At 41.8% G+C, this 27,847-nt stretch overlaps 1 protein-coding gene across 1 annotated transcript in view; it reads right to left on the reverse strand.

Annotated features, from left to right (window-relative positions):
* Positions 1-27,847, reverse strand: part of GRM7 (glutamate metabotropic receptor 7) — a 1,785,443-nt gene that overhangs the window by 1,340,404 nt on the left and 417,192 nt on the right. Inside the window, exon 2 of the mRNA XM_069206344.1 lies at positions 5,625-5,841. Within this exon, the coding sequence (XP_069062445.1) occupies positions 5,625-5,841 (217 nt within the window). The remainder of the gene's footprint in view (positions 1-5,624; positions 5,842-27,847) is intronic.

Raw genomic sequence — 27,847 nt, forward strand, 5'->3', positions numbered from 1 at the left:
AGAAACCCCATTTCTAACAATGACAAACTGTCTCTTCCAATGGGAAGCGCCAAGACACTTCAGTGACTGAGAGCGAAAAAATTAACCATTACCATTACAATTATATGTGGCAAAGAGAAATGAAACAAAGGGAAATGTACTTTGAAATACACTACTTTGACACCAGTTTTGAGTGCTACCTTTGAGCGGGCACATTTTCAACACTCTTAGGAAGTTTCAGGTGCACATTCAAAGTATTGGCATAATTAGTGAATCACAATTCAGATTCTATGGCTTTATTGCAGGAGAATGGTAATGTAAACACGCAATAAGAGACCACATGTATTTAAAAATTGTAGGCAGGTGGTACGCCCCCTCACCCCCTCTTTCAAATATCATTCGCCACCACGACTCCATTTTGCTTCTTAAATATATCTCAGTTCATTGGCTCCAGCTAAAACACAGCACTTTATATTTTTTTCATCCAAACAGTATTTAACCTTTATTTCAGGATCTTTTAAAGCTCCCTTCAGAAGCTTGGCCAGGGATTTAAGTGTCTGGAACTTTCCATTATCGCTCTGAGTTGTCCTTGATGTGCTCTGCAATTACAGCAATTCCTTAATTTAATGAATCTCTACACACCTGCTGATAGGGATTCAAGAGCTCACCCACTAAGGCGCATCTGCATTGGCTCTGGGCCCTTTGAACAACACTCTTTGGGAAGATTTAATGGCATGCAAGACCAGGCAACATTTTTCTAAGAAAATTGGAAGAATCCCTGATGGGCGGGAGGCTGCGTGTTCAGCTTCCCTGTTGTGATGTAAATTTAGAGACAGCCTTAGCTTCCCCCTACTTTCCCCTCTACAGACAATTAGCCATCCATCCTTTGACACAAGTTCGAAGGTAATTAAAGCTTTGGTCTGCATCACTGAGAGCCAGCCTGGAAGCAGCATCTTTAACCGAACCTCTTTAAATCGCATCCCTTATGAAAATGGAAGGGAACTGCATTAGCACTGAGCACCTATGCACCATGACCAGAGGGTAATGGCTTTCCACAGAGAGCCCATTGACAGATGTTTCTCATTTGCACTGCCTGCTACACTGCAGTACATCACTCCGCCTTTGTTTGAAGAGATTGTAAATTCTACAGGATGCAGGCATGTGTGTCTGTATGTATGTGTACTTATGGTTGCATGTCAGAATATTGTAGTCAGAAATATTGCCTGACATAAATTTGTTGGCCTCGATACCTTTTACAAAATTATTGTCCTACTGGATATCGATTTTCTCTAAGTCAATACAATAGGAGCAATACTTTTGAAAATTATATTTAAGACACGATCAATATGTCAGACAATATTCTGAGCACATACTGCTTTCGGTATATTCTGCTCCATACTGCACCCCCACTGTTTTGGGGTGCAGTATAGAGCAGAATCTACACAAGTGTAGGAAAAAAGAATGGTCCCTTGAGTTACCATATGATATAGGGGAGACCAGGGTGGTCACGTGGGGCGGGCAGATATGTTATTATTCAGCTTGGCCTGAACGTTTTTAGCGGTCCGTGTTCATGCTGTAAAAATTATTTCTAGATTTGGAACCAAACCTGACCTATTAATTATTGATGACATAGCTAAGAGGACTATACAAATAGATAACACCAGCTAATGAGCCGTCCTGTTTCCTATTACTAAGGAGGATACGTTGCTAAAACTTAGAAATAGGTGGTCATGCTATGCTGAGGCCAGTATAACATTTATTTTCTAGGTCCTACATAAACTTCTGATATACCTGGGTATGGAATATACTTAACTGGAGTCGCAAACAATAAGATTACAACCAAATAGTTTGGCCTCCTTATTACTCTGTTTTGTATCCAAATTAGCACTGCAGTTATAATGGAAAAAAAGGATTTTAGAAAAATCTTTGATTATGACTTTAAAGATCTACGTTGCTGTTTACATGGGATAGTAGAACAATCTGGGGTTTAAAGACTGTGCAAGTGGGGGTCACTCAACTGCTGCTATGCTTCCTATTGTAGTCACTCCTTTTCGTAGGTTTGCACGGTCCATATTGTGGCGTTGTACCTCTCTGACCTGGTCCCCATGTTAAATGCACGGGTTCTAAACTGAGGATTTTTTACTATTTCTCCCCTTAAGAGCCTCGAACCAGTGCTAACGTCAACACTCACGTTATCATTGACTGACAAATCAAATTATCTGCTTGTTTACCTACTTTATAAATGAAACCGAAACAAAACAACACAAAGTAAATTATTATTAGGCAGTGTAAAGCTACCCAAGGAGAAGAGAGAATGCCCCATGCAAGGTCTACTCAAGAGAAAGAGATTACCCTGCATGACCGAGGTACAAGGGACTCCAGCTGTTGTGCTATGCGTAATGTCTTGAAATGGTCATGGCCATGCCACTGAGCGTTTTTTTTTAATATGTCTAGTGCTCTGAGATCTACATGACCAAGCCAAAGGTTGTCAAGGACAGGCACACTATTGTGAGTTTAGTTCTGGGCTCCAGTGGCAGCCCACATAACCTCTGTAGAACTTTGGTGCTTTGATTAATTAATGATTTGCTTTGATCAATTGATTAGTGGCTAATTCCACTCTCTGATTCTTCTCCTCCAAGTAGCCCACACATATAAGCCACATTGATTTATCAGAGAACGTTGGCATACAATACGTAAAGCAGTGATTCAATCAATTGTGTCAATCAATTATGTTACGGTCATGTTACCTTCCTGACTTTCCTCCTTAGATACACACTGTGGGGCATATTTACAAGCCCCTACCACCGGCTTGCGTCACCCTAGCATCATTTATTTGATGCTAAGGTGGATTAAGAAGACAAACCCCCAAACCATGTTTACAGAGTGGCCTAATGCATTCATTGCTCCACTTTCTAACCACTTGCACCACATTATGCCTGCGCCAGACATTGTGTACGCAAGGGGGAGCGTTCCCTCACAAGGAGGCCCACAAAAATAGCACAATGAAATTTACAAGATTTCAGTGTGCCATTCTTCCTTCATTTTCAAAGCCTGCCCAAGGCAAGCGTTACGGTATGGCTCCTGTATTGGCATATGACCCTCCATATGCTTTGCTGCACTAGTTCCAACCTTTGTGGCGCTAGTGCAGCAAAGCACCACAAATGTTGACGATGTTGTGGTAGCGACCACCATGGTGCGCTGTATTGTAAGTATGGTGCAACCATGGTGTTGTTTGGGGCTCAAGAAAAGTGGTGCACAGGACCGATGCACCACTTTCTTGCAAATATGCCCCTTAGTAATCGCATTCTTTGTTCTTTAGCTCTAGGTAGTTGCCCAGACTTTTAAGTAAAATGCACAGTTCCTCCTTTTAATATCTCATGTTCAGTTATTACTCCTTCCTGCATCTCCACAATATTTCAAGAAGCTCACGTTCATCTCATCTTTTGCACTTGATATCCATGTTCCTGTTTCAACATCCAAGGCTCTCGGTTTTGTTTAGAGTTCACGTTCATTGCCTGTTCTCCATGTTCCCTTGCCTGTGTTTCCACATCACATGGATATAGTCACTCTACCAGATTTCTTACACTCAAGTCGTATCAAGAGCATCACAACTATGAGTATCAAGAAGTTTAGGATGAGATCCTTTAAGGTGTTTTCATTTCTCTTGCAAAGGCACGGGCCCAAGAGCTACCTTCAGGATCCATGGATACTCATGCTCCCTCCCCAAGCCTAATATAGGCCTTGTACCATGTAGGCCACCTCTAAATTATATAGTTTATCATCTTCAGTCACTTCTATTGTTTTTAATGTCAACCCTTATGATTTGTTTTATGTTCTGTTTGTCAGGTTCAAAATAGTCCCTCAGAATTGTGATGAGGAACAGAACTCCCTCGTCCAGCCTCTCGCACCAATGAAATTCTGTGGAAGCGGAGAACAAATAGTTGTTTGCTACTTTTATTTTAAATGATGCATTCTAGGTTAGGATGTATTTAAACAAATGCAAACAAATTCAAACTCTTGAGAACAGTGTTAGATTAGATGTTAGAACTACCCTTTTAAAGTAATTATATTGTTCTGTGAATGATGAGGGGCACAGTCAGAACAGCTTGGAACCGGAAATCTACAGAGCTCTCTCATGCACATTCCCACATACACATCCAAACAAGCAAATTTTTTTAAATGTGTGCATTACCCCTCTGAGCAGTTCTGCCACTTGCTACTTATGGTAAAGAGCCATTATTTCTGTTTGTAGCCATCTTCTCATTTGCACCTCTGAGCTGGAACTCGTTGAAACAAGCATCCTTTATCTCTTCACCAGCCTATACTGGATCAATTAATTACACAATGTGGTAGCAAATTTTTTTTTTATTTATTACAAAATATGGTAGGTTGTTAGAATGCTAAAAATATATGCTGAGAAAGCAGTTAGTAATGCAAAAAATGGTTTTAATAGACTGAATGCCGCCCAATCAATAACTGTATTCAAATTCTATAACATAACTAATAATCACTTGTATCCTTGATACTCCACTAGAAGTCCTGAAGGGTATGCCTCTGTCTGTAGAAAAGCAAATGCTGATTTTGCAGATATTTGTGTTCCTTAAGCAGATCATTGTAGCAGTATCTTACTTAAACATTTTTATAAAGTATTAAAATTGAAGGTAATACGCCAGTGACACCAATGAGCCCTATTAAACAAGAGAAATGCACTAGCAGAAACATTCACTTCCAAATGGAACATTATTATGTCACTGAGACCAAATTATTCTAACACAGGAGTGCTGGAAATTGGTCTACAAAGGCTGAATTTGTGCTATCACGATATCCATTTAGGTTAGATTTCATACAAATGCATATAAATGGGGAACCTTTGCATAGCAAGGTTACCTTGAGAATCTGGCGCTTATGGGCCAACCTTTGACACACCTGTCTTAATTCATAGTGCGCCCTAATATTTTAAAAAACAGTTCTTTGCCACACAGCTCTTTATAGCAGATGCGTTGCGGATAAAATAAAATTACCTTATTGAGGAGAGAACCACATATGCATTTTTGTGCTGGTGGTGGGAGCAAATGTGAGCTCACCAGATTCTCAACATGTCTCAGACAAGTGTATCTGAACAGATCTAGAGTGTAAGGGATTGGAATCCCATCCTGAGAAACAGGGCCACATCGCCTTGTAGCATTAGCGTCACACCTTCCGAGAGCTGATAATGTGGCAGTCATCTTGAAGATCCACAATGGGCCTTGTTCAGTATCATATTGTAGTCAAGAGAGCTCTGCAGGCTACCACATTATAGAAAGTCCGTCCACAAGCAGAATGGCAATAACAGGCACATGTTTCAGAGAAAGGAGGTGATGTCTCACAGGCCCTGACTCAAGCATGAGAGTTACCCTTGCATGGCAGCCAATATCCTACACTTAATTTGTCTCCAATATATTTTCCTAAACATACCTCTGGATAAAAACTGCATAAAAACTGCATAAAAACGTGATACTCTGTTTGCATTCACACACCTGCTCTGCTCTTACACAATGTTCCCAGAGTGAGAGCCTATGACCCAACCTATCTGTTGGGTAAACTCAACTGGGACCATGTCTCTATTATATGAAGAGCTTTGCTGAAAGTAGAGAGCACTCACTTACCTGCCTCTCGGGCAATCTGTACAAAGGATTCAACACCTTTCTCCCCGTAACTTCCCTCTGATGCCACAGCGGAGACGTAGTTCCATCCCAAGGCTTTCACAATGTCCACCATAGCCTGTGCTTGAAAAGAGTCTGGCGGAACCACTCGAGAGAAGAAGTCATAGCGTCTGTCATCGCTCAGCTCGGGAGCAGTTGATGCATAACTGATTTGGGGTATCTGTTGAGAAAAAGAAAATGGAACAGGTTAATAGGTGCGTTATTTTATTTAAAAACTGTGTTTCAGTTTATTATTACCCAGACAATTCAATGATTGAATTCCAACTACTATTCCCTATCATGAGTGATCCAATATTATTTAATGTATTTGGGCAACCTATTCAATCTTTATGCTTTTGATGTGACACACAATTTGGTATTTGTATCTGGTGATGTTTTCTCACTCCTGAAATGCTACATAACCACAGCCCATCGCATTCGACAGCACATTCTTTATCCCCATGTGTTGAACCTTGGCATTTTTGATGTACTTGCTCAGCAAAGGTTTTTCTGTTTTTTTAAAACAAATTCTTAGAAATGGAGTGTTGTTTCCAAAAAACAAAATCAACGACCGTAACTCCCAAGGAGTTTTCTCCCCCTACTTTGGGGAAACTGGGGGTCAGATGTAACATCCTTCCTAGCAAAGCAGCAGCCAAAAAATCTGTGCTGTGTTTAGCAAGAGGAGGGAGTAGGAGAGTGCCATATCCGCAGAGCTATGGCTCTCTCCTCCCCTTTCCCTAGCACCGGCAATGATTTCAGCTGCTGTTAGCCACGCACACACCTTTGCGCGTTAGCGCAAGTGCGTGTGCGAGGACCTGGCATAGATTTTGTACTGAAAGGTTGCCCATCCAGTACAAAATACTAGGCCTAGGAAACTTCCAAAACTTTTCCTACTTTGCATGTGTGCTGCAGCACACATGCAAAGTAGGAAAAGAAAGGGGAAATGACAAAATTTCTCCTTTTAATACCTGTTTTTAAAAGCCGTTAATTTTTAACTCAAAATCTTGTCTCACGTTTTTGGTAGATAGGGTTTTGCGTCAAAAATGGTTGGTGGCTGCATGATAATGCCTGAGTAACGCCCCTTAACGCAAAGTAATGCAAAGCAGCACCTCATGCTACTTTGTGTTACTCTTTGTCATTTTCTAGTGCAAAACAAGTTTTGCTCTGTAAAGTAAATAATAGAAAAAACATTTTGTACTGGTTTGTGTCACTTTCATGATACAAACAAAGCACAAAATGTTGATATATCTGCCCCTGTGTCTTTTACCTAGCGAGCACCACCATGCCTTCAAGTAACTACATATTAAGTAGGGCAAGGCTACTGTCATTATGACCTGGTGGTTCAGTAGTGGACCAGCCACCAGGTCATCGGTTTACACAAGTGGAGCCAGCTGAGTCTCTGTGGGTGTAAACCTATCACTTCAGCTTACTCTACGGGCCTGATTATGAATTAAGGTGTTATTTATTGTCCCTGATAAATAACAACACCATGTGATATGACAAATAACACCTAATACTAGTTCATGGAGAATAACATGCGGATTTTGGTGATTAATGCACAAAGAAACACGATGCCATAAATACCATATGTTTCCCCCGTTCTATTTTGGCAGGTTTAACCTGCAGAAACTTCACAAATGTTGAGATATTTAACGCATCCAATAATTATTGCATGGGTTAAATACCTTCAAATTAGTAATTTGCATGGGTGGGAATATTAAGAGCAACTCATAATCAGGTCCCAGATAGAGTGGCTGAAGCAAAAGTTTCTCAAAGCGGTGCTCCCTCTTCACCAAACTTTAAAGGACCAATCCATGCTGGGACTAAATATTACTTCGGCTAACCAACTGTTATGCTTACAAAGATCAGAACAGTTTTCTTCTAGTGTCTTGTATGCTGTGAATTCACCCTACATTACAATGTTGGTGTCATGTTGTCTGTAAGTAAAATTGCAGGCCAAGGATAGGTGGATGTAACCATAGGAATAGACTTTTAAGAGCAGGCAATTTATTGAAGCATCAACAATGATAAATCTACCAAGGTCAGGTTCAAGTTTCTCATCCGGAGGCTGCTAGCCTGGCCAATCTACCATTCAATGATATTATTAATGCAGAAGGAGGGACAACTGCTCAAGAGGGTTATTTCTAATGGAAATTGCCAAGAACTATGACACTCTACAAGTGTGAATGAGTGCAAGAAACCGACTCATGCAGAAGTATGAAGGATGTACGCTTTGATGTGCAAAGAGTGAAATGGTTTCTTAAAGTAACAGAACCTAATTTTTAGGTGACATTTAGCGAATAAGAGTGAAAATTCATTTTTGTTGTAATGCTAAGTTAACAACACAAACAAATAGCCAAGGCATAAAATAATGAACTCCTATATATAAGATCAAGAATCTGATGACTAAAGCAACAGAGAGTAACATTATTATTATTGTTTTTCAGGAGAAACTGAGTGAGCCAGATCAAAACCATCCGTATGGTAAGAGAATCCAGGAAAGACAAAAGATATGATTGCTGAATTTTCAAAAAGAGTGTAAGTGAATAACTATCACTTCTTTAAAATTGTAAGTATTCACTGAACCATTCTATGATGTTGATAAATATATGTCGCTGGCTAGCTCCACACAGTGGTTTCACAAAGTGCTTAATTTGTAAAAAAAAAAAAAATAATAATAAGGGACTGGGCTTTTGTCAGGAGGCCACTGCAGCCTACACCACACATGGCCCCTGCCATGCTGCCAGTGATAGTAACAACACAACTATGAAAAATCACACTCCAAAAAATGTGACATTTCAGCCTATTCCAGGCCCCCAAAGCTATACAATGCTAGGGTAGCAGGTAGTAGTCACTTTTAATGTATATTGAATTAATATTTAACTTTTGTTGTGGTCATATTTAAAATAGACAGACAGCACCACATTCTGGCAGACTGTGACAAGTGCTGGTGTTGACAATTAAGTGCTGTTGCCAAGCACCGGACACCATGGCTCAAATTAAGCACTGGTTTCACCCCCATTCATAGAATACTTCCTCTTAATACCCTTAATTCGTTGCTTTTATCATGCACTTTATTTATAGGCTCCTATGTTCATAGAACAGAATCAGTATTGTTTTACTTTTTACTCCGTCCAACCCTAATGAGCTTCATTTACATCCAACTAATCATTTATGCAGGGCTGGCTTTAGCATGGTGGAGAGGAACCCATGCCCAGGGCACTGACCTTCAAATGGGTACCAGAGCTACCTGCCGCAGTCTCCCTCTGACCAGGCTGCGAAGAAAAGTGTGTCAAACACTGCCACCTACCTACATTGTTTCTGGTTTTCTTCTCATGGCCCTCCTTTCTTGTATTCCCCTCCCCCTGCCCTCTACCCCTCCTATTCTTTCAACACACCGACAACAGGTGGTAGGTGGCGTCACATTTGGTTTCACTGAGATTGCTATCTGTCCAAAGGACACTTCTGTATACATGTATTAGAACATATATGTTCTGTGGCATCATTTACATTGTTAGAGTTAAAAAATCTTTAAGCAAAATATATGCAGGCCTGTCTAAGAGAGTGCTTTCAAAAGATTTGTCAGCAGGAGTCTTCCTGAACGAAATCCTCTGATTCACGTGTCCTATATCTGAATAAGCTCATCAACTTATCGTGCATATCAACGTACCCGCCTTTGATGCGTGACACCCACTCTAGGTGGTTATCACCCACCATCCTCCCTTTCATCACCTGCCTTGCCATAGGATGCAACTGGCTCCAACAACTTGTTTTTTTATGTATATAACATATATTACAATTACCCAATTTATGGAACACAATTGACACCCTCTGGAGGACGGAAGTCACTGACTTATTTCTCCAGCACGCTGATAATGAGGTCACAGCTGGAGAGCAGTGAAGCATGCCAAGGCCCTAGTGATAGAAAAACACTTTCTTATAAAGTGTGTTCTAAATATAAGGCGTAAAACCTACAGTGAACACAGGTGCAATAATTCCCCATATTTAAAAACAAAAACGTGAGTATAACACTAACATTGAGAGTCTCACCCACCAAGCTGCTGCTAAAGGTTGAGAGGTATGACTTAGTAAATAACTATCATTTGTGCAGCAAAGAGACCACGTGTACAAATCAACTGAGATGAAATAATGTACTTAAAAGATCTTTCATAGATGATATTGAGTGATCCACTCTTTTTAAAGAACAAAGTCCCAGCTGCCAAGCATCAAGTACATGGAGTCTCACAGATATCTTAAAAGTAATTTCTTTGATGCAAGAAGGGAAATGCACATAGCTTCAATTCGCATCGGGGAACAGCACGCAAATAATCATCAAATCAATCCTCTCCTATACAGGTTTTGCAAGATCTGGATAGCCCAGGTATTTTGATGCAGACCTTGGAAAGCAAATGACCTAGTTTCCTGACTTTCTCTAAAGTTCTACTAAGACACGTCACACATAACTGCAACTCTATGTCAATCCTTCTTTGTGTAGTGACATATTTTTGCACGTTTCTATCTTTTTGTGTTTTGTAGAGCAGACAGCTTTCTTTCCCCACTACTCTATTCAATCTGTTCTTTATCATGTTCCACATTTCAAATCCAACACTTGCTTCAGCAGTTTGATTAATGGGCCGCCCCAGTTCAAAACATGTGTTGTTTCTTTGCAGGTGTTCATCTCAATCATTGTCAGGTGCTGTCCCCTGGTCCCTACCAAGTGCCCTTCCCGCTCCCTCTCAGATGACGGTCTGACTCCAATCCTGTGCTCCTCCTCCTTGCATGGTACCCTCCAGTTCATTTACAAAACACTTCCTATCCACTGGTGGTGCCCCCATCACTCACTGCCACATAGGTCTCTTACTTACCCCCTGGTCCCCTTACCAGCAGTCGCGGCTTGAGTGAAGCAGAAGGGGCGGGTTGGCACACGGGGTGTGGCAGGGGAATTAAATTAATTTTTAAATCATTTTTAAAAACACTCACCTTACCGCCGCATGCTGCTCCACTCCTCCCTCTCCTCGCTGCAGGCAGGCACAGGCTCCCAGCCTGCTCTGCGCCAATCCTGATGCTGCTTAGAGTAGCCCTGGCTGGGTGCTCCCAGGCAGACTGGGTGCCTGTGCAGGCTCTCTCCAGCCCAGCAACTATGTTGCTGGGCTGGAGGGAGCTCTGTGCACATGAGTGTTTGGCTGACCCAAGACGGCCGGCCAAACAGACATGCGCTCTGAGGGGGAGTGCTCATTGCTCGTCACCCCGTGGCCCTGCCCATTTAAAAAAAAAACAATAATAAACACAGTTTATTATCATTTTTTGGGAAAAGGTTTGCAGCTGCCGCTGCTGGTGGAGGGACAACGCACCTATACGCCCTTATGGAGGAACCACACCTGCTTACCAGTCACTGCTAGGAACTCTGACTGCTGCCTGGTAGGTGCCCCTCCAGGTCCCAGGTGCCCACTTCCTCATTGCCAGCTACTCTTCACACTCTCTGCCAAGTGCCCCCTCACTGCCAGGGGCATTTAATGATCTATATAGGTACTCTTCCTACACCTTGCCAGGTGCCTCTACTGCTCTCTGCTAAGAATTCCTCCTGAGCACTGCCGGTTGCTGTTTCTATTCACTTTAGTTGCCTTTTTTTCTCACTGTCAGGCTCCCTTCCCGCTCTCTGCAAGGTATCATTCATGCTCCATGCCAAGTGAACCTCCTGCTGACTGGCAGGTGTCCTTCCTACTCTCTACTAAATTACTTTCCTGCTCTCTACCTGGTGCCGTTCCTGCTTACTTCCAAATGACCCTCATGCCCACTAACAGGTACCCTTACAAATTCAGATAATGTGTAGAGACAAATTATTGCCCTGACTGGCAGAGTTCAACTACATTTAGTGTTAACTTATCTCAATTTGGGTACTGTGGGCCTCAGAAACCTTATGTGCACACTGACAACACTGATATCTGGTTGCACCTATAGAGTCTGAACTCACCAGGAACACTTCTTCTTTGGTGTGAATCTAGGCTACACTGCAGGCTTGTGAGTTTCAAACTACATAGTGGAGTGGCAGTACTTGGTACAGTTATTTCATGTTTTTTTTACATCACTACCAACCATCCACCAGTGCATTAGAATGCTCAGGTTGTGAGTATATGTTAGAAATGGGGTCTTTGGTTGGCAGTCAGGTTACCCCCTGTCCAAGCAAGGACCCTCACTCTAGTCAGGGTAAAGGAGAATCACCCTTGGTTAACCCCCGCTCAACCCTTTGGTAGCTTGGCACGAGCAGGCAGGCTTAACTTCAGAAGCAATGTGTAAAGTATTTGTACCAACACACACAGTAACTCAGTAAAAACACTACAAAATGACACAACCCAGGTTTAGGAAAATAGGTAATATTTATCTAAACACAACAAGAGCAAAATTATAAAAATCTGACATACCCAATTCAAGTTATGAATTTAAAAAGGAAAAATTGTCTTAAATCCTTTAGAAAACAGTTAGAACAAAGTTAGCTATCAAAAGTACTTGGGTAGCATCAAAATAAAGCCGCACAGGTGAGCATGCGTCGAGAAAGGCCAGCGATGTGTTGATTTCTCACCTGCAAGTGAGAACATGCGTTGTTCCTCCTTCGGTCGGGTCAGTGTGCGTCTTTTCTTCTCGCCCTCAAGACAGCAATGCGTCGATCCGGGAGGGCACCTCAGGGCCAGGCAGGCCTTGTGTTGATTTCCCGCGCCAAGCAATGTTGTGTTGAAAATCCCGTTGCATGGTATCACAAACCACACTGTGTGTATAATTTGCTTCCAGCTGCAATGCAGGTTCAGCGTTGATTTCAGCCACGAAGCCGGCAGCGCGTCTTTTATCTGCCGCGTCACGAAGGGTGCGTTGAAAATTCCCCCACACGGCGGTCTGTGAGTAGATTTTCAGTTCTTGTCTGCCAACTTCACCTTTCAAGGGCCCAGGAAAAAGGTTGGCCACCACTTGGCAGAGCAGAAGTCTCAGCAGAGAGTCCAGGTGCTGGCAGGGGAAGTCTTTGATGGTCCTGAGACTTCAACAACTCAGTTCAAGCCCTTGGAGATTCTTCTCAAGCAGGAATGCACAACAAACTCCAGTCTTTGTCCCCTTTCACAGGCAGAAGCAGCAACTGCAGTATAGCCCAAAAAAGCACAGTCACAGGCAGGGGCTGCACTTCTCCTCAGCTTTTCAGCTCTTCTCCTTGGCAGAGGATCCTCTTGATTCCAGAAGTGATCTAATTTTCAAGGGTTCTGGGTGCTCTTCTTATACATAATTCTGCTTTTGAAGCAGGCCTATTTCAAAGGAAAGGAAAGTCTCTCTTGATTGCGAGATCGTGCCATTCCCAGGCCAGTCCCCAGACACACGCCAGGGCTTGGAGACTGCATTGTAGGAGGGCAGGCACAGCCCTTTAAGGTGTGAGTGACCACTCCCTCCCTCCCAGAACAGATGGCTCATCAGGATATGCAGGCTACACCCCAGCTCCCTTTGTTTCACTGTCTAGAGACAGGTGCAAACAGCCCAACTGTCAAAATAACCCAGACAGGGAATTCACAAACAGTCAGAGTCACTGAATGGTTTAAGCAAGAAAATGACGACTTTCTAAAAGTGGCATTTTCAAACACACAATCTAAAAAACAACTTCACTAAACGATGTATTTTTAAATTGTGAGCTCAGAGACCCGAAACTCCATATTTCTATCTGCTCCCTAAGGGAATCTACACTTTAAAAATATGTAAAGGCAGCCCCCATGTTACCGTACGAGAGAGATAGGCCTTGCAACAGTGAAAACCGAATTTGGCTGTATTTCACTGTTAGGGCATATAAAACACTTACGTACATGTCCCACCTATAACATACACTGCAATCTGCCCATGGGGCTACCTAAGGCCTTCCTTAGAGGTGCCTTACATGTATAAAAAGGGAAGGTTTAGGCCAGGCAAGTGGGTACACTTGCCAAGTCGAATTGCCAGTTTAAAACTGCACACACAGACACTGCAGTGGCAGGTCTGAGCCATGTTTATAGGGCTACTAATGTGGGTAGCACAACTAGTGCTGCAGGCCCACTAGAAACATTTGATTTACAGGCCCTGGACAGCTCTAGTGCACTTTACTAGGGACTTTCTAGTAAAGCAAATATGCCAATCATGGAAACAAGTTTACACACACATTTTACATAGGAGCACTTGTACTTTAGCACTGGATAGCGGTGGTAAAGTGCCCAGAGTGACAAAAACAGCAAAAACAGAGTCCAGCACACATCAACAACCTGGGAAACAGAGGCAAAACGTTAGGGGAGACCACACCAAGGATGCCAAGTCTAACAGGACATATGAAAATAAATTCAGATTATCTGAACGTTCATTGTGGAAATCAACGATGATCCTGGTAGGATAAGGCACACTAGACATTCCACCATCCCTTATGGCCTAAAAGATTTGAAAACCAATAGAGGGGAATGTATTCAGTTCCTATGCCTTTTGGCAGCCAGGAGCACATACATGCAACTGAGAAAGACCAACTTGAATTGCCTGTTAATGTGTGTCTTATGTGTTAGTGGACATATACTGACATCTGATATTTAAATATAGCCTCTAATCACCTACCCTCAATGGAGTCCCCATAATCGCTACATTTGTCGCAGCCTCATGTATGTTAATAGAGAAACTCATGCTCAGCACACATAGACCCTCTAAACTACTGTTTGACGAGTTAAGGCTATACAGGACAACTGATAAATAGGACGAATATAATAATATCTGAATACTTAACATCAATAACTAGGGAAGATTTTTAGAATGAATTCACCGTTTTACTGGAAGATGGAATGGTGACATATGGTATTTAATGTTATCCATGTAGTGGCTGTCTTTCCTAATATTACAGATATGTGGCAAACTGTCCAGTTTCTTCTATGACCTCTGCTAGAATGTATTGTATATAACCGTGAATAATCTTAACGAAATAAGAAAAAAACCTTTACGCATGTGGTCGAGGGGAATTCCCACATTCACCCACTAATTACATTTCAATTACACCTCACACTCGATTTCATACAGTACATCATTTCTGCAGAATTCACCTCTTAACTTCATTGTAGAATCGTTTTCTCGACTATTACTGTCTCATTCATTCCTGTCTCACTCATTCCAACAGAGCGTCATTCATCTCCACATCACTGCTACACGCGCTTCACTGAAGCCACGGTCAATCCCACGTCACTGGCTCCATCGGCTTTAACGGCCTCACCTTTAAATACTTTTTGCACTCCTTCCCTTTTGAACTTACTTGGCGCCTATATCACTCAACAATTCCACAAATATTCCATTACAAGCCTCCCTGTACCGATGCACCTCCGTTGCGCCCGACCTCATTCATGCGGGTCCTTGGACCATGACAGCTAAGCAATATCTGTCTTCCCCCTGAGAGTGAAGCTGGCGTGACCTCTTCCCCTTTGGACAATTAGACAGTCAGGGTTGTTGAGAGCAGCCATAAACCATTACAGAAATACAGACAGTGAAACCTGGTATGAGTGACAACAGACATTACCTGATGATTGCGGAGTCCTAAGAAGTCCTTGTGAATGAGCTATTTATACACAAGCGCTTGAAAGCACATTTTCCAGATACAGAAAACGTTAACTCTTTTCAAAACTTCAGAACCTGGAACTAAAACATATTTTTAGAAACCATCTATAAGTGCGGTAGGGAATGCATGGGCTTTGGATCATCAGCATCCACTGTTACTCTTAGTTGCACTACTGAATATCGAACCCCAAAATATTGTGGTGTAAGAATATCAAGTTCTAAATATTGAGCAACAAAATATCGGAAAGGTAATGTACATACAGAAGTATAGACTTACATTTTCTTAACTCCACATCTTCATACTTTGAAGATATAGATATTAAAATAGGTACATTGTTAGAAATGGGGTTACTGGTTGGCTAGGGTATGCACCTAAGCCAGGCAGAACCCACCCACTCTAGTAAGGGCAATGGAGTTACACGTCCAAGATAACCACTGCTCACCCCCTTGGTAGCTTGGCACGAGCAGTCAGGCCTATCCCAGAGGCAAGCGTGTAAAGCGTTTACACAACAAACTCAACACACTCATATCCTGCTACCCAAGCACTTGTCAGAACGTTACACATTAGTTACTCTGCAGAACCAGCAGTAGTCACATATAACACAGGTTACTTATTATTTTACAATATAAGCAGTAATCAGGAAAAACGTTACAAGGTAAATGTACTTGTCATAACAATATGATTAATGCCCATATCAGGAACTTTATAAACACATGGCAAGTCAGGAAAACATATTAGCATGTTATACCTATAAAAGGAACACCAACACATATATGTATTACATCATAAAATAAGCAGGTTAACATTCCATACCACAATGTCCATATTAGGATCATAAGAACGAGTATGTTGAAAAAGTACCTGTATTATAATGTAAAGGCACCTCTAGTGGCAAGAGGATCGATATGGGGGTCCCCCGGAGTTCCTTGCGCTCACTCTGGGGGCCACTCTGCTGATTGGGGGAGGAAGGGGGCGGGTTTTATAACAGGCCCCTCATGGGCCCATGATCTCTGAGGGTCCCCCCGGGCCTACACTGACCCTCCAACCGGGGGGGGGGGGGCAAAAAGCCAACAAACAACAAGTGGGGCCACAGAGGGAGGATTGCGGCACGGGGGCCTCCGGCAGGGCTTCCGCCCCACCCACGGTCTCTGACAAGAATAATCAGGGCCTCAGTGGGGCCTGGGGAGCCTCCGATGAGGCTTCCTTCCCCCTGCCCATCCTGAATAAAAACAAGGCCTCCACGGGGCAGGGGGAGCCTCCGATGAGACCTCCTTCCCCTCTGCCCGTTCTACAGCAGAAGAACCCAAGGGGCACGGTGGGGTGGGATGCCTTCGATGGGGCTTCATTCCCTGCCCGGCTTCCAGAATATTGAAGAGCCTGCCCAGGCTGCATGCAGTGAAGCAGCACCAAAGCAGGTGCCTGCTTGTGCCCCGGGGGCACTTCCCAGAGTGCTCTTCGCCCCGGAACAGCGCATCACTCACACTTTATGGAAAACAGCCCGGGTCATGGTAGTGAATCCTTGGCCACAAACAACGCTCTTGTTGAAGCGCGCAACAACCCTGGAAGCACTTTCCAGCGCACAAAAGGCACCACAAGGGAAGGGCTTTCACAGCGCTTCAGGAAAAGCTGGCAAAGCGCTCTCCAGGCACTATGGACTTGTTGCAGAGGTCCAGGGCCCTGGCACCCAGCCCTTGGGGGACAACAATGAAAGAAAAAGGAGCACAGGAGGCAGGGCCCAGCAGCAGGCCAGCACAAGGGGGATGCAGGCAGGTGGCAGTCTTTCCTAGTGACCCAGCAGGTCACAGGGCAGCACATCAGTAACAGTCCATGGCGGTTCCTGGTGAGTCCCTCCATTATTTTGTGTCCAGTTTCATGTAAGTTCCAAAGTGTCTCCAAATTGTGGGGAAAATCCCCTGTACTTTTACTCAGTTTTACAGTGTGTTTACGAAGAAGGGGAGAGGAGGTCCCATCCAGTTACAACTGGTTGTGGGAGTGCCCCCTCCATCCTCCAGCACAAGCTCCAAACATCAGCTGGGGTAAACAACCTTATTGTGTGAGCCCAGGGAACAGCCTTTACAAATGCAGGTGTGCCCCACCTCTCCCTTCTCTCAGCCCAGGAAGACTATTCAGTATGCAGATGCACCTCTGTGACACCTCCACCCTCCCTGTGTACAGGCTGTATGAAAAGTATCTACAAAGCCCAACTATCAGTCTGCCCAGACGTGCATTTGAGTCAGTCTGCAAAACACCAGAGTCATAAGCACAGAGAAATGCTCACTTTCTAGAAGTGGGATTTCTGTAATAGTAATAAAAAATCCACTTACACCAGTAAACAGCATTTCTCACCACCATTACAACCATACCAAACATGCCTATGCTACCCCTCATAAATCAGACAATATCCCCCTAGACATAAGGCAGGGCATTTCCAATGCAATCCTATGAGAAGGCAGCACTCACAGCAGGGAGAAACCAAATAGTGTTTGTCAATGCCTGGACAGGCCACATTACTTGGCACATGCCCTGACTTCTACATACATAGCACCCCGCCCATAGGGCTAGCTAGGGCCTACCTTAGGGGTGCCTTACATGTAGTAAAAGGAGAGTTCTGGGCCTGGCAAGTAAATTTAGATGCCAGGTCCCTGTGGCAGAAAACTGCGCACAAGAGCCCTGCGCTAGCAGGCCTGAGACAGGTTTGAAAGACTACTTCATCGGGTGGCGCAAGCAGCGCTGTAGGCCCACTAGTAGCATTTAATTTACAGGCCCTGGGTATAGAGATACCAGTGTACAAGGGACTTACAGGTAAATAAAATGTGCCAAATAAGTATAAGCCAATCATACCAACTTTAGAAGGGAGAGCACCTGCACTTTAGCACTAATCAGCAGTGATAAAGTGCTCAGAGTCCTAGAGCCAACAGCGAGAGGTCAGACAAAATAGGAGGAAGGAGGCTAAAAGTCAGGGGATGAACCTGCCACAAGGGCCAGGTCCAACATACATTTATGTGGAATGTAGAAACTAGATTTACCTGTCGTAATTTTATTCTTGATATTTTGTCCTCAACATTGTGTCCCATCAACGTTCTGGTATTTATCTTCAGGGTACACACTGTTGGACTTTTCATTTCTAGTTCACATGCCAAAAGTGTGACACACATTTAAATTTCTACACAAGGGCCCTAGATATATAGATATATTGACAAACATGTGTGGATATCCCTCCCAAAGTTACTATTTTTCGGGATGAACTTCATTCTGGGTAAACCAGGTGTGTCCTGTCATTTTAAAGATTAGCTGAGAGTGCTCAGTGTTCATTTAAATATTTAATCATTATCATTTAAGCTTGCTTATTGATCACGAAATATAGCTTGTTTATCAGATAATAATCACAAAGAGGGGCAAGTCTGAAACATGTGCTTGCAGCTCTAAGTTATCGCTTCAAAGTACGTCCATGTTTGGCTAGATGGGACATCCCCATGTTACGCCACCTTGTCATTAACTCTCATTAGCTCCTGGATGGATACTGTTTACAGGCCGGGTTACATTAGGGCATTTTAATGTGTACAGAGGAGTAGTTAGTTGAAATTACCTTTTCAATTATAAATGGCTTTGTGTTGACATATTCACACTTTAAAATGCATTTTGAAAATATTGTTATGCATTAACATGATTTTCATTGCATTTTAAACGGTTGAAGTAACTATACAATAAAGACAACTCAATCCAAAGTGAACACCTTCTGAGCGCAATAGGGTCAAGGTCTCGGTATGCTAAGAAAATGACAATGTAAACAGCTGCTTTCCACTTATGCAGCTTTTATTTGTGGATATGGAAAGGGATGCAAAGATCAGTGGCTGATAACAAGAGCTACCTTAAATTATACTGAAGACACTTATCCTCCAATAAATTATGTCATCTTTTGGTAATATGGAACGTCGTGGGGTTGCCGAGTATAACAGTGGCATCTTTAAAGGGACATCCGATGGAGAGAGAAACAGTAATGCAGGACTATCAATCGCAAACAATACGTTTTCCAAAATGTTTATTAGTTTGATGATATCTGTTTGGGTTTAGAGACATATTGTGATATTATTCACTAGATGACCCCTTAAAATAAAACCCAATTGCATAGTGACTTCTGAATGCAAATTCAAAAATAAGAAAAAAAACTTAAAACTCCTCTGCCTCTCGGTGTCAACCATACAATTGTTGATGGATCTCTGCTGGATCGACTAGAAACCTGATCACATTTCTCTGAACCAGCGGTGGCTTTCAAATATATTCTTTCAAACTGATCAGGGAATTCATCTGTAACTTCGGTGACTCCCCTTCCAGCCGTCTGCTTAATACCTAAACATAGTATTTGGCTCAACTCCTCAAACAATATCAAGTCATCATCCAAATATATGAATCATGTAAAGAACAGACAATGTTGGCATGCCAACATCACTTCATTCTAGGGCCACGTTTTCAATCTAATGAACTCTTCATCTGCTCCTCATGCTTCAAAATGCCCCCATTGATGGTTTCCACAGTAAGACAATTTTCTACGACTCAAGCTTTCATGCACATCCTAAGTCAATGGATTTACCAAGGGTGCCTCCAAGAAATACTCACTCTTCTGAAAATCCCCCCCTCCATTGGCCAATGTGTGGCGACACCAAGACCCTTGTCCTGAGAAGGCTTGACTACAGCAACTCCACCTTCTCAGGGCTGCCAAAGAAACTCATCAACAGGTTGCACATTTTTGTGCACATTTATTGTACTCAGAAGCTCAGAATATGCTTGGACCTTCGCCAGCACAACCACATATAACAGGCCATAAAGTCACTGAACTGGCTCATGGTGGTTGCAAAATTCATATTTAAGGTACACTGCATGGTTCACAAAGCCTACAAAAATAAATGCTTAGAATACAATCACAACATAGCTCACATCGTGCTTCAACCAACAACTTATACCCAGCAACTACACACTCAATCCACCAACAAACATTTACAAGGCTGAAACAGGGAGGCAGATTCTTGTGAATAGGGCCAGCTTTAGCACGGTGAGACCGGTGCAGCCGCACCGGGTGCTGACCTGGATGGGGGGCACTGACCTCAGTGGGGTGCTGTGTTTAACAGTAACTTACAAAACTTGCGTTTTAAAAGCACCTGCTGAAAAGTTCCATGTGCATCCAACCTTCAGGAAGCAATTAAAATGCCAAGATAACTCTTGGGATTAATATTCTTGCTAGAGAGAGAGATGGCGTTCTGGCCAGTGGCAATTTTGACTAACCATAAAGTAGCGCAGGGGGTTAATATGCCTGCCGCAAAGAACAGGTCTGTGTTTTATGTGGACAGCTGGGTGGGTTATTAAAGGCAGCCTTTACCAGTGCTTTAAAACAAATGAAATGTATGTGAGAGGGGTTATGGAGAGATGAGGGGCACTTTTGCAGGGTGGTAGTGAGGGAGTCCGAGGAGGTGGTCATGGGCTAAGGGGCAGCAAAAAATATTGCTGCACTGGGCGCCACTAGCGCTAGAGCCGGCCCGCTTGTGAATCCAGAGCCGTGGACTGTAGAATGCTTGAAGCCAAACATGAGACACAAACCGAGCTATATGTGGATCAATAAACTTCTGAAAACCAAACTTTTCAAACACACAATGTTAAATGCTAGAAAGAACAGAGGCAGTCACTGAAAAACAATAGACAAGATTCTCTCAAGAGTCAACCAGAGTCTACCATTCTCACTCCTTGCTTGACTAAGATGTTTGCCATGGCCTAGGCACTCTGCAGTAACTAAAAGTGGAATTGTATAATTAAAATTAAATGAACCCTTTATTATTATCACTATTGGAATGTTGGTGAGATGAAAGAATGTCCTGTAGACTCTTGAAGGAAAGGTTAATGGCTTGATTTAGAGTTGGCTGATAATGCACAGTCCACTCATTTGAGAAGGAAATGCTTAATTCTGAGACTGACCCACCAGCAAAATTTTCTCCAATATAAGAATAGTATGAGGAGGAAGTGCAACAAATCCGAAGGTTTTCCATTACCCCAAATAAAACCAAGTCCTATTGTTTACTTGCTTAATTTTGTTGTAAAGAAAGATCACACCTGGTGCCAAAGAAGTATAATTTTGTCAGGCAAGATCATCTTAGGTGCGCAACCACACAGTTTTCTGTTGCGAAGGACTGTGTACGAGGTGCAGGGCTGAGGGAGGAGCCTTGTAGGCACTGTCGCCATTATTATTTTATTTTGTAACTCGGAAAATCCTATTACTTACATTGAAACCTACTTTTGGGACAAGGAGTCCGAAGTAAGAAGGAGCATATGGAAACTCAAGCATGACTCCCGTTAGTGCAAAGAGTTTCTATTCCTGCAGCTGGAGAAAAATACTCCATTTGCAGAATGGGAAAATCGACATTGGTGGTCTAAAGCATGCATATGTGTGCAGCCATGCACCAAACACGTGCATTGAGAGGGAGATATTGGCACAGGATGGGAGAGTTTATGGAATTTGAACAAAGAGGACGTGTCCCCAGAGGCAGGAATATGGGATCCAGTGAGGCCTCTAACAGAACACAGCCTTAGTGTGGGTTTAATCTGATTGTCTTTCTATGGATTGTTGGCACCCAAGTAGAACATTTAAGTAAACAAAAAAATGCTGAAAACAAGGTCTACAGTGCAATAATTCCCAACCTAGTAAATTAAGAAATGACTCTCCAATGAATGTTTTCAGCTATTTTGAACACACATTAGCAAAACATAAAATGTAAATATGTTTCTTAAAAACACAACAAAACAATTCCTATTGTGTGGACAGTAGCAGCAAATGAGAGGAACTACAAAGTGAAATGGATAGCAGTTGAGGAGGCAGGAGGACTCTCGATTCGTGAGGTGTTACTGGAAATTTAGCCCGTTATGAGATTTTTTTTTAGCTAGATGTTGTTACTGCCTGACTGAAGAAGCATTACACGTTTGCTCATTAATCTGGTCTGTGTGCAGTGCCTTCAAATTTCGACACCACAAACCCAGCGCAATTCAGCATTCTGCAAACCGGTTCCTCGTTTCATGTATTTAGTTGTATGTGTGCTTGAAGATATTGTTGTATAGCGTTTTATGGCACCCGTTTTTGAAAGTCACTCAAACTAAGAATTGTAGCCTACACATGAGAACTTAACTCTCTTGGGTAACAGTTGGAGGTTACTCGTGAAACCAGCAGTAGTGTGTCAGAAAGTGACTGTGCTCTTCCCAAAATCAAAACATTTAACCACTTTTTAGAACCGTTAGTGATGTGTTATATTGCAAAGTCCAAACCTCGAAACGTTGCATATTCCTTTCTGACCTCTTTATCCATTATTTTATTCACCAGAATGTACCTTTTAAGGGCATTATGGAGAAGGAAATGGTCAGTGTAGGAAAGGCGTGTAGTTTTTTAGTACACCTTGAATAGTTCCAGGATACCAGAATACACTAATCAATCTATGGGCTGAAATTAATAAGGACTCTGAAACGTAATTTAGAAAATTAACATGCTTTCGGATTTAATATTAGAAATTTGGAAAGTTGCGAGCTCCATTAGAGACAATGGAGTGCTCAGGGTTTTTACTGGCTGGTAAAAGCCAGGAGTGTCAACATTCCAGTGTTCTTTGTTCACAGGAACAGCTGTGAACAAAGGTTTCACGGATCCTAATGGGTTGGGGGGATATTTCAATCCCCTCGGGCTCCATGAGGACTTTATTTTATTTATTAGAACAATTTGCCCTCTAGTGGCAGAATGTTCTAAAAGCGGTATAGTCCTTCCAGGCTGGGCTATACCTGCAATTAAAGTCCCACTCTCTTTGGCTCAGGCCTTTAATGCTGGAGCGGGCCTTTAATGGCCAGTATAGCCCGCTACATCGGACTCTAAGGCTATAACAGAACATCTACTCCAATGAAAGGATGGGTTGTAAAATGATATTTAGAATACAATGTTTATGTCAGATATTTTTTACTATATTATTCTGGAACACAACAATGTATAAGCTCAATTAAGACATTTGGGTCTACCTATTTTGGTATTAAGAACGTCAGCATGATGAAAGGATGGGTGTGAAAACTTCATTAAGTAAATTTCCAAGTAAAGAAAAACATGATTTTGTCAAAAATGTTGATGAATGTAAAAAGAAATACACTAAAAAGTGGTGAATGGATTAGAGGGGGAAGATGTACTCGTATATAGGTAGCATACCAGTACTAATGCGCTGGAATGGGTGTACTATAATATAGGTAGAATACAAGGAAAAAGGGAAAGGTAATTAAGGTGTTGGTTGAGAGTACCATATTAGAGGTAGTGTTGAAGAACTAAGATATAGGTAAAGGTAGAGGTGCAGAGGTATTAGTTTGGTGTAGTATAGAAAAGGTAGGGTTGTGGTACTAAGGTATTGCTAAGGGTAGAGGTAATAAGGTATTGGTATAGGCGCACTATGATAGTATTGGGATATAAGTGCTAAGGTATAGTTAAGGGTAGATGTAGTAAAAGGTGCTAGGGTATACATAGAGACACAAGTTTAGAGGCAGGAGTAGAGATATTAAGGTATAAGTAGGTGTAGTGGTACAAGGTTGTAGGTATGGATGCCAACACAGAGGTTTGGAAAGTGTATACATATTAGAGCATAGGTAGAGGATGTGGGGCACAGGTAGGGGCCAAGGTACACAGCTAAAAGTAACGATAGAGGTATTAATGTATAACTTTAATCATTGGCACTAGAATAGAGGTTGGGTACAGGCGGTAGTGGACAGACAGTGACAGTGTAACTAGGGTATTACTAGAAATAATAGTACAAGGATACAGGTAGCTTTAGAGGTATTTCACTACCAATAGGGCTAAATAGATAAAGAGGGAGGGATATGTAGCTTTGGGGTTCAAATCAAATGGCAAAAAGGGACCTAAGCAATCTTGGAAAAAAGACTCCAAATATCGTTTAATAAGAACAGATGCAACATGCTGGATTCAAAGTCCTTGGAATGATGATATTTTTATTAAATATTGAAAAAACAGGTTTGTGGAGAAACGTTCTCTGAACAGGTTTCCTTTTGTATCTTTTTACCTAGAATTACTTAAAGCTTTGTATTCTACATAACTTGGTCCTGCGCTGTCGTCCTTTCTGCCTCAATAATTGTTTCTTTGCAGTAGAGTTAATCAACAATAGACTTATTAAAGGTTCTTGCTTGACCACTAGCAACAAGGTATTGAGGATTTGCCCAAATGCCAAGGGTCCCTCTTTAAAAACCTTTTTCCAAGGAGCACAACACTATAGTGCTAACATTTGCATATTGTGTCAGCCAGTGAAAAAGTTTTAAGGCAGTTTCCATTGGGTTTCACACTTGAAATTTAACCTGGATAGCCTGTTTATTATGAAAAGTGATAGAAATACGTTGATTTCCCTTTATAATGAAAGAACCCTTCTACAAGATCCTGGCCCATTCAACATGGACATCACTGGTCACTGGGACTGACTTTTAAATGAGGTGATCAATACTTGGGAAATTAGGCTATAAAACATATATTACATGGACGGCGATAACAAGCCACTTCACATTTATCTCAATTAGACATCAAAAAGTAACAGGAAAGTACACTCTCTTGAACATGGTCCTCATTTCTTGCAACACCTGAGTACCATATCCTTAATTTTTATTTAAAATGAGAAAAAAAGGACCGTCATGCTTGTCATGTCTTCCAAATATGTGAAAAAATCATAGTTGAGATTTGACTCCACAAGTCCTTCCACAGGAAACATTCTAGAAGGAGGAAAGTTCATGTGTTGATGCGCAAAACTAAACATTAAAAACATTAAATAGTATCAGTAGATTTGCTGTCAGTTTGACAACTTTATTTACCCACAGTAAAATTTCATAGGGTAATTTGAGGTGGTTTCGTAAACTTTCTATGAACCATTCTGGCATAAGCAAAAGAACATAGAGGCAACTTCGGAACAAGGCATTTAGGCTTCCTAAAGGATGAAAGGTGCTGCAGGTCAGGTCTGAGTTGTATCTGTATTGGCTGTAGGTAGTCAAAGAGGAAGAGAAAACGTGGATAAGGTTAGTTTTTCAAAATTGGACAAATAGTAGAATTGGGGCCGAATCAAAGAAGACCTTCATCAGCCATATCAAGAATGAAAACATGTAGACCCACCTGGAGTCCCTCCTGGTGCACATCATGGTCAATACTGTCCTTAGATGTCCCACAATAGCGACAAACACTCCCTCCCATCACCCAAGGACCCCCACTTAATATAAGGACAATCTGTCACTGGTGCATTCTCATCTCATGTCTCAGACCAGGAATCCAGGGAAGGGAGGGAAAAACCTCGAAGAAATATTTGACTTAAACGAGTATGCGCATTTCAAAATTACATGTTTGGTGCGGGGGTGGGCACTTATTTTGTCAAGGTGAAATCTCAGCCTTTTTTTTTGTCAAGAATGAGACAAGCACGGTGTTATGAGACGTGCCCTGAATCAAATATATGTACAGAAGGCCTACTGTAACGGTGTAGAATGCCTAGAGTAATTAATACAGGATGTCAGGTTTGTACTATGTTTTAATCGTCAAAGTGATATGAATAATTAACATCAATTTAAAAAATGTTTTTGCATCCAAAAATACTTTAAAACTAAATATCTTGTAGCACAATAACTAAAAGGTCTATTTATCAGATAAGAATATTTTACTTGCCATTACAACTCATGGAATGCGTTCAACTAGCTTATTTTTCAGAATATTCTGTTTACCAGCACATTCTGTTTTCCGTTTTATAGCTTTAAGCTAGCTAAATTGTTTCCTCTCTTTCTTAAATAGGAGATTCTATTGGACCCTTCCAGCTAAATATTCATGATACTTATCAATAAATATTTATCTGTAACCTAACAACTTACAGACAATTACAGACAATTAGTGAGTCACACTACGCTCTGCAGTTTTCACTGATTTATCAATCTAATGTTAAATATTGGTGATCAAATTTAAACATATTGTGTAAATTTGCACAAATTCCTTAACTGGTAACTGAGGTCCTCCACTGAGAAAGTTCCTTAGGTCTGAATCTTGTTTTGGATCTGGAGCAAGTCATGCTATCTATTCACCCAAAACCTACAATTAGAAATATAGATAATGGACTTTGGGGACAGCTGGGGGCATACCACACAAAGGCCCGAATTTAAGAAACGTGGCGCTGCATTCAAGGTAAAGCCACTTTTCTTGCGCCCCTTAGCTCCCCCTACCGCCACCATGTGTGCGTCGTACTTGTGTGCGCCGTATTTACTATACAACGCATCATGACACAGGGTAGGGGTAATAGCATCGACATATTTGATGAAATTGATATTTGACGAAATTGATGTACTGAACAGGATTAGCACCAAAATGTTGGCACTAATCCTGCAGAGTACATAGGGGCCCATCGAAAACAATGGTATGCTCCCTGTAAGCCTGCTCTGTGCAGGCGTTAAAAATAGCTGCTAAAAATGGCACAGTGGCATCTTTTAAATTACACTACGCCATTTTTACGGTCCTCCTAATGGGGAATATAAACCCATAAAACCATAAAAGAATACACATTTCTGCTGAGGTCTGTAACAAAAATCTGCTTGTTAATAGAAAATAATGAACCAGCATCCTCTTTCTTTCTACAAGTTAATGCCTGCCAAATTTCAGATGGCTGTAGCAGGTGATTGTACAGAAGGTAGCAAATTGAGTGGATAACCTGTTAGCCCTGGCTCTAAGGGCGTAAACAATCACTGGAAAACAGGAACTTCATGAATGTGTAACCTGTTAGCAAAAATTGGATGTCAACTGGAAGTCACCATTAGTGTCTAATAAAGAGTTACTGCCAGTAGTATAGTTTTTGTGAGGTTGTAGTAGTTCATTAAAATCATGGATAGGCAGCCAATGTCTCTCAGGATCCCTCATTGTCGAAGTGCAACTCCTCCACCTAATGATATCATCTTGTTATCACTGTGTGAAGAAGCACAATAGCCTTCATAGAAAATAATGGATAGACTGCCTGAGATAGTGTAATCAAGTCTGCAAAGAAGTGTTTAATAATAACGAACTTTGGCCCAGATTTAAGAGGGCCTAGCGTCTCCTTGCACCACATTAGTGGTATTTTTTAATGATGTTGATGTGGCCCAGCGAGGCAAAATTCGCTGTGCCATATTTACAAAGTGGCGCAATACATGCATAAATCTGGGCCAAAGTTTATTACTAAACACTTCCACTAACAAAAATCCAGACCTATTGGTTTGCCAAGTCTTCTTTACATTTTCAAATAATGTGTATTTCCATTTTTATTGAAGAACACATACAGCAATGAAAACAAATAGTGTGCGTAGTCACATTGTGAAGCTATGGGTAAGATTAAAATTTGGAGACTTCGTACAACATTTCCATAAAATAACGAGAGAACATGGAAGCTGAAGATTTATGCCTGTACTATCTTTCTCCGATGAAGGTAGATAACGTGAAGGATCACCTTTGCAGATTTGATTACACTATCTCAGGCAGGCTATCCATTATTTTCTATGAATGCTATTGTGCTTCTTTACACAGTGATAACAAGATGATATCATTAGGTGGAGGAGTTACACT

Source organism: Pleurodeles waltl, chromosome 9, assembly GCF_031143425.1.
Source record: "Pleurodeles waltl isolate 20211129_DDA chromosome 9, aPleWal1.hap1.20221129, whole genome shotgun sequence".
In the NCBI taxonomy this organism is placed as follows: domain Eukaryota; kingdom Metazoa; phylum Chordata; class Amphibia; order Caudata; family Salamandridae; genus Pleurodeles; species Pleurodeles waltl.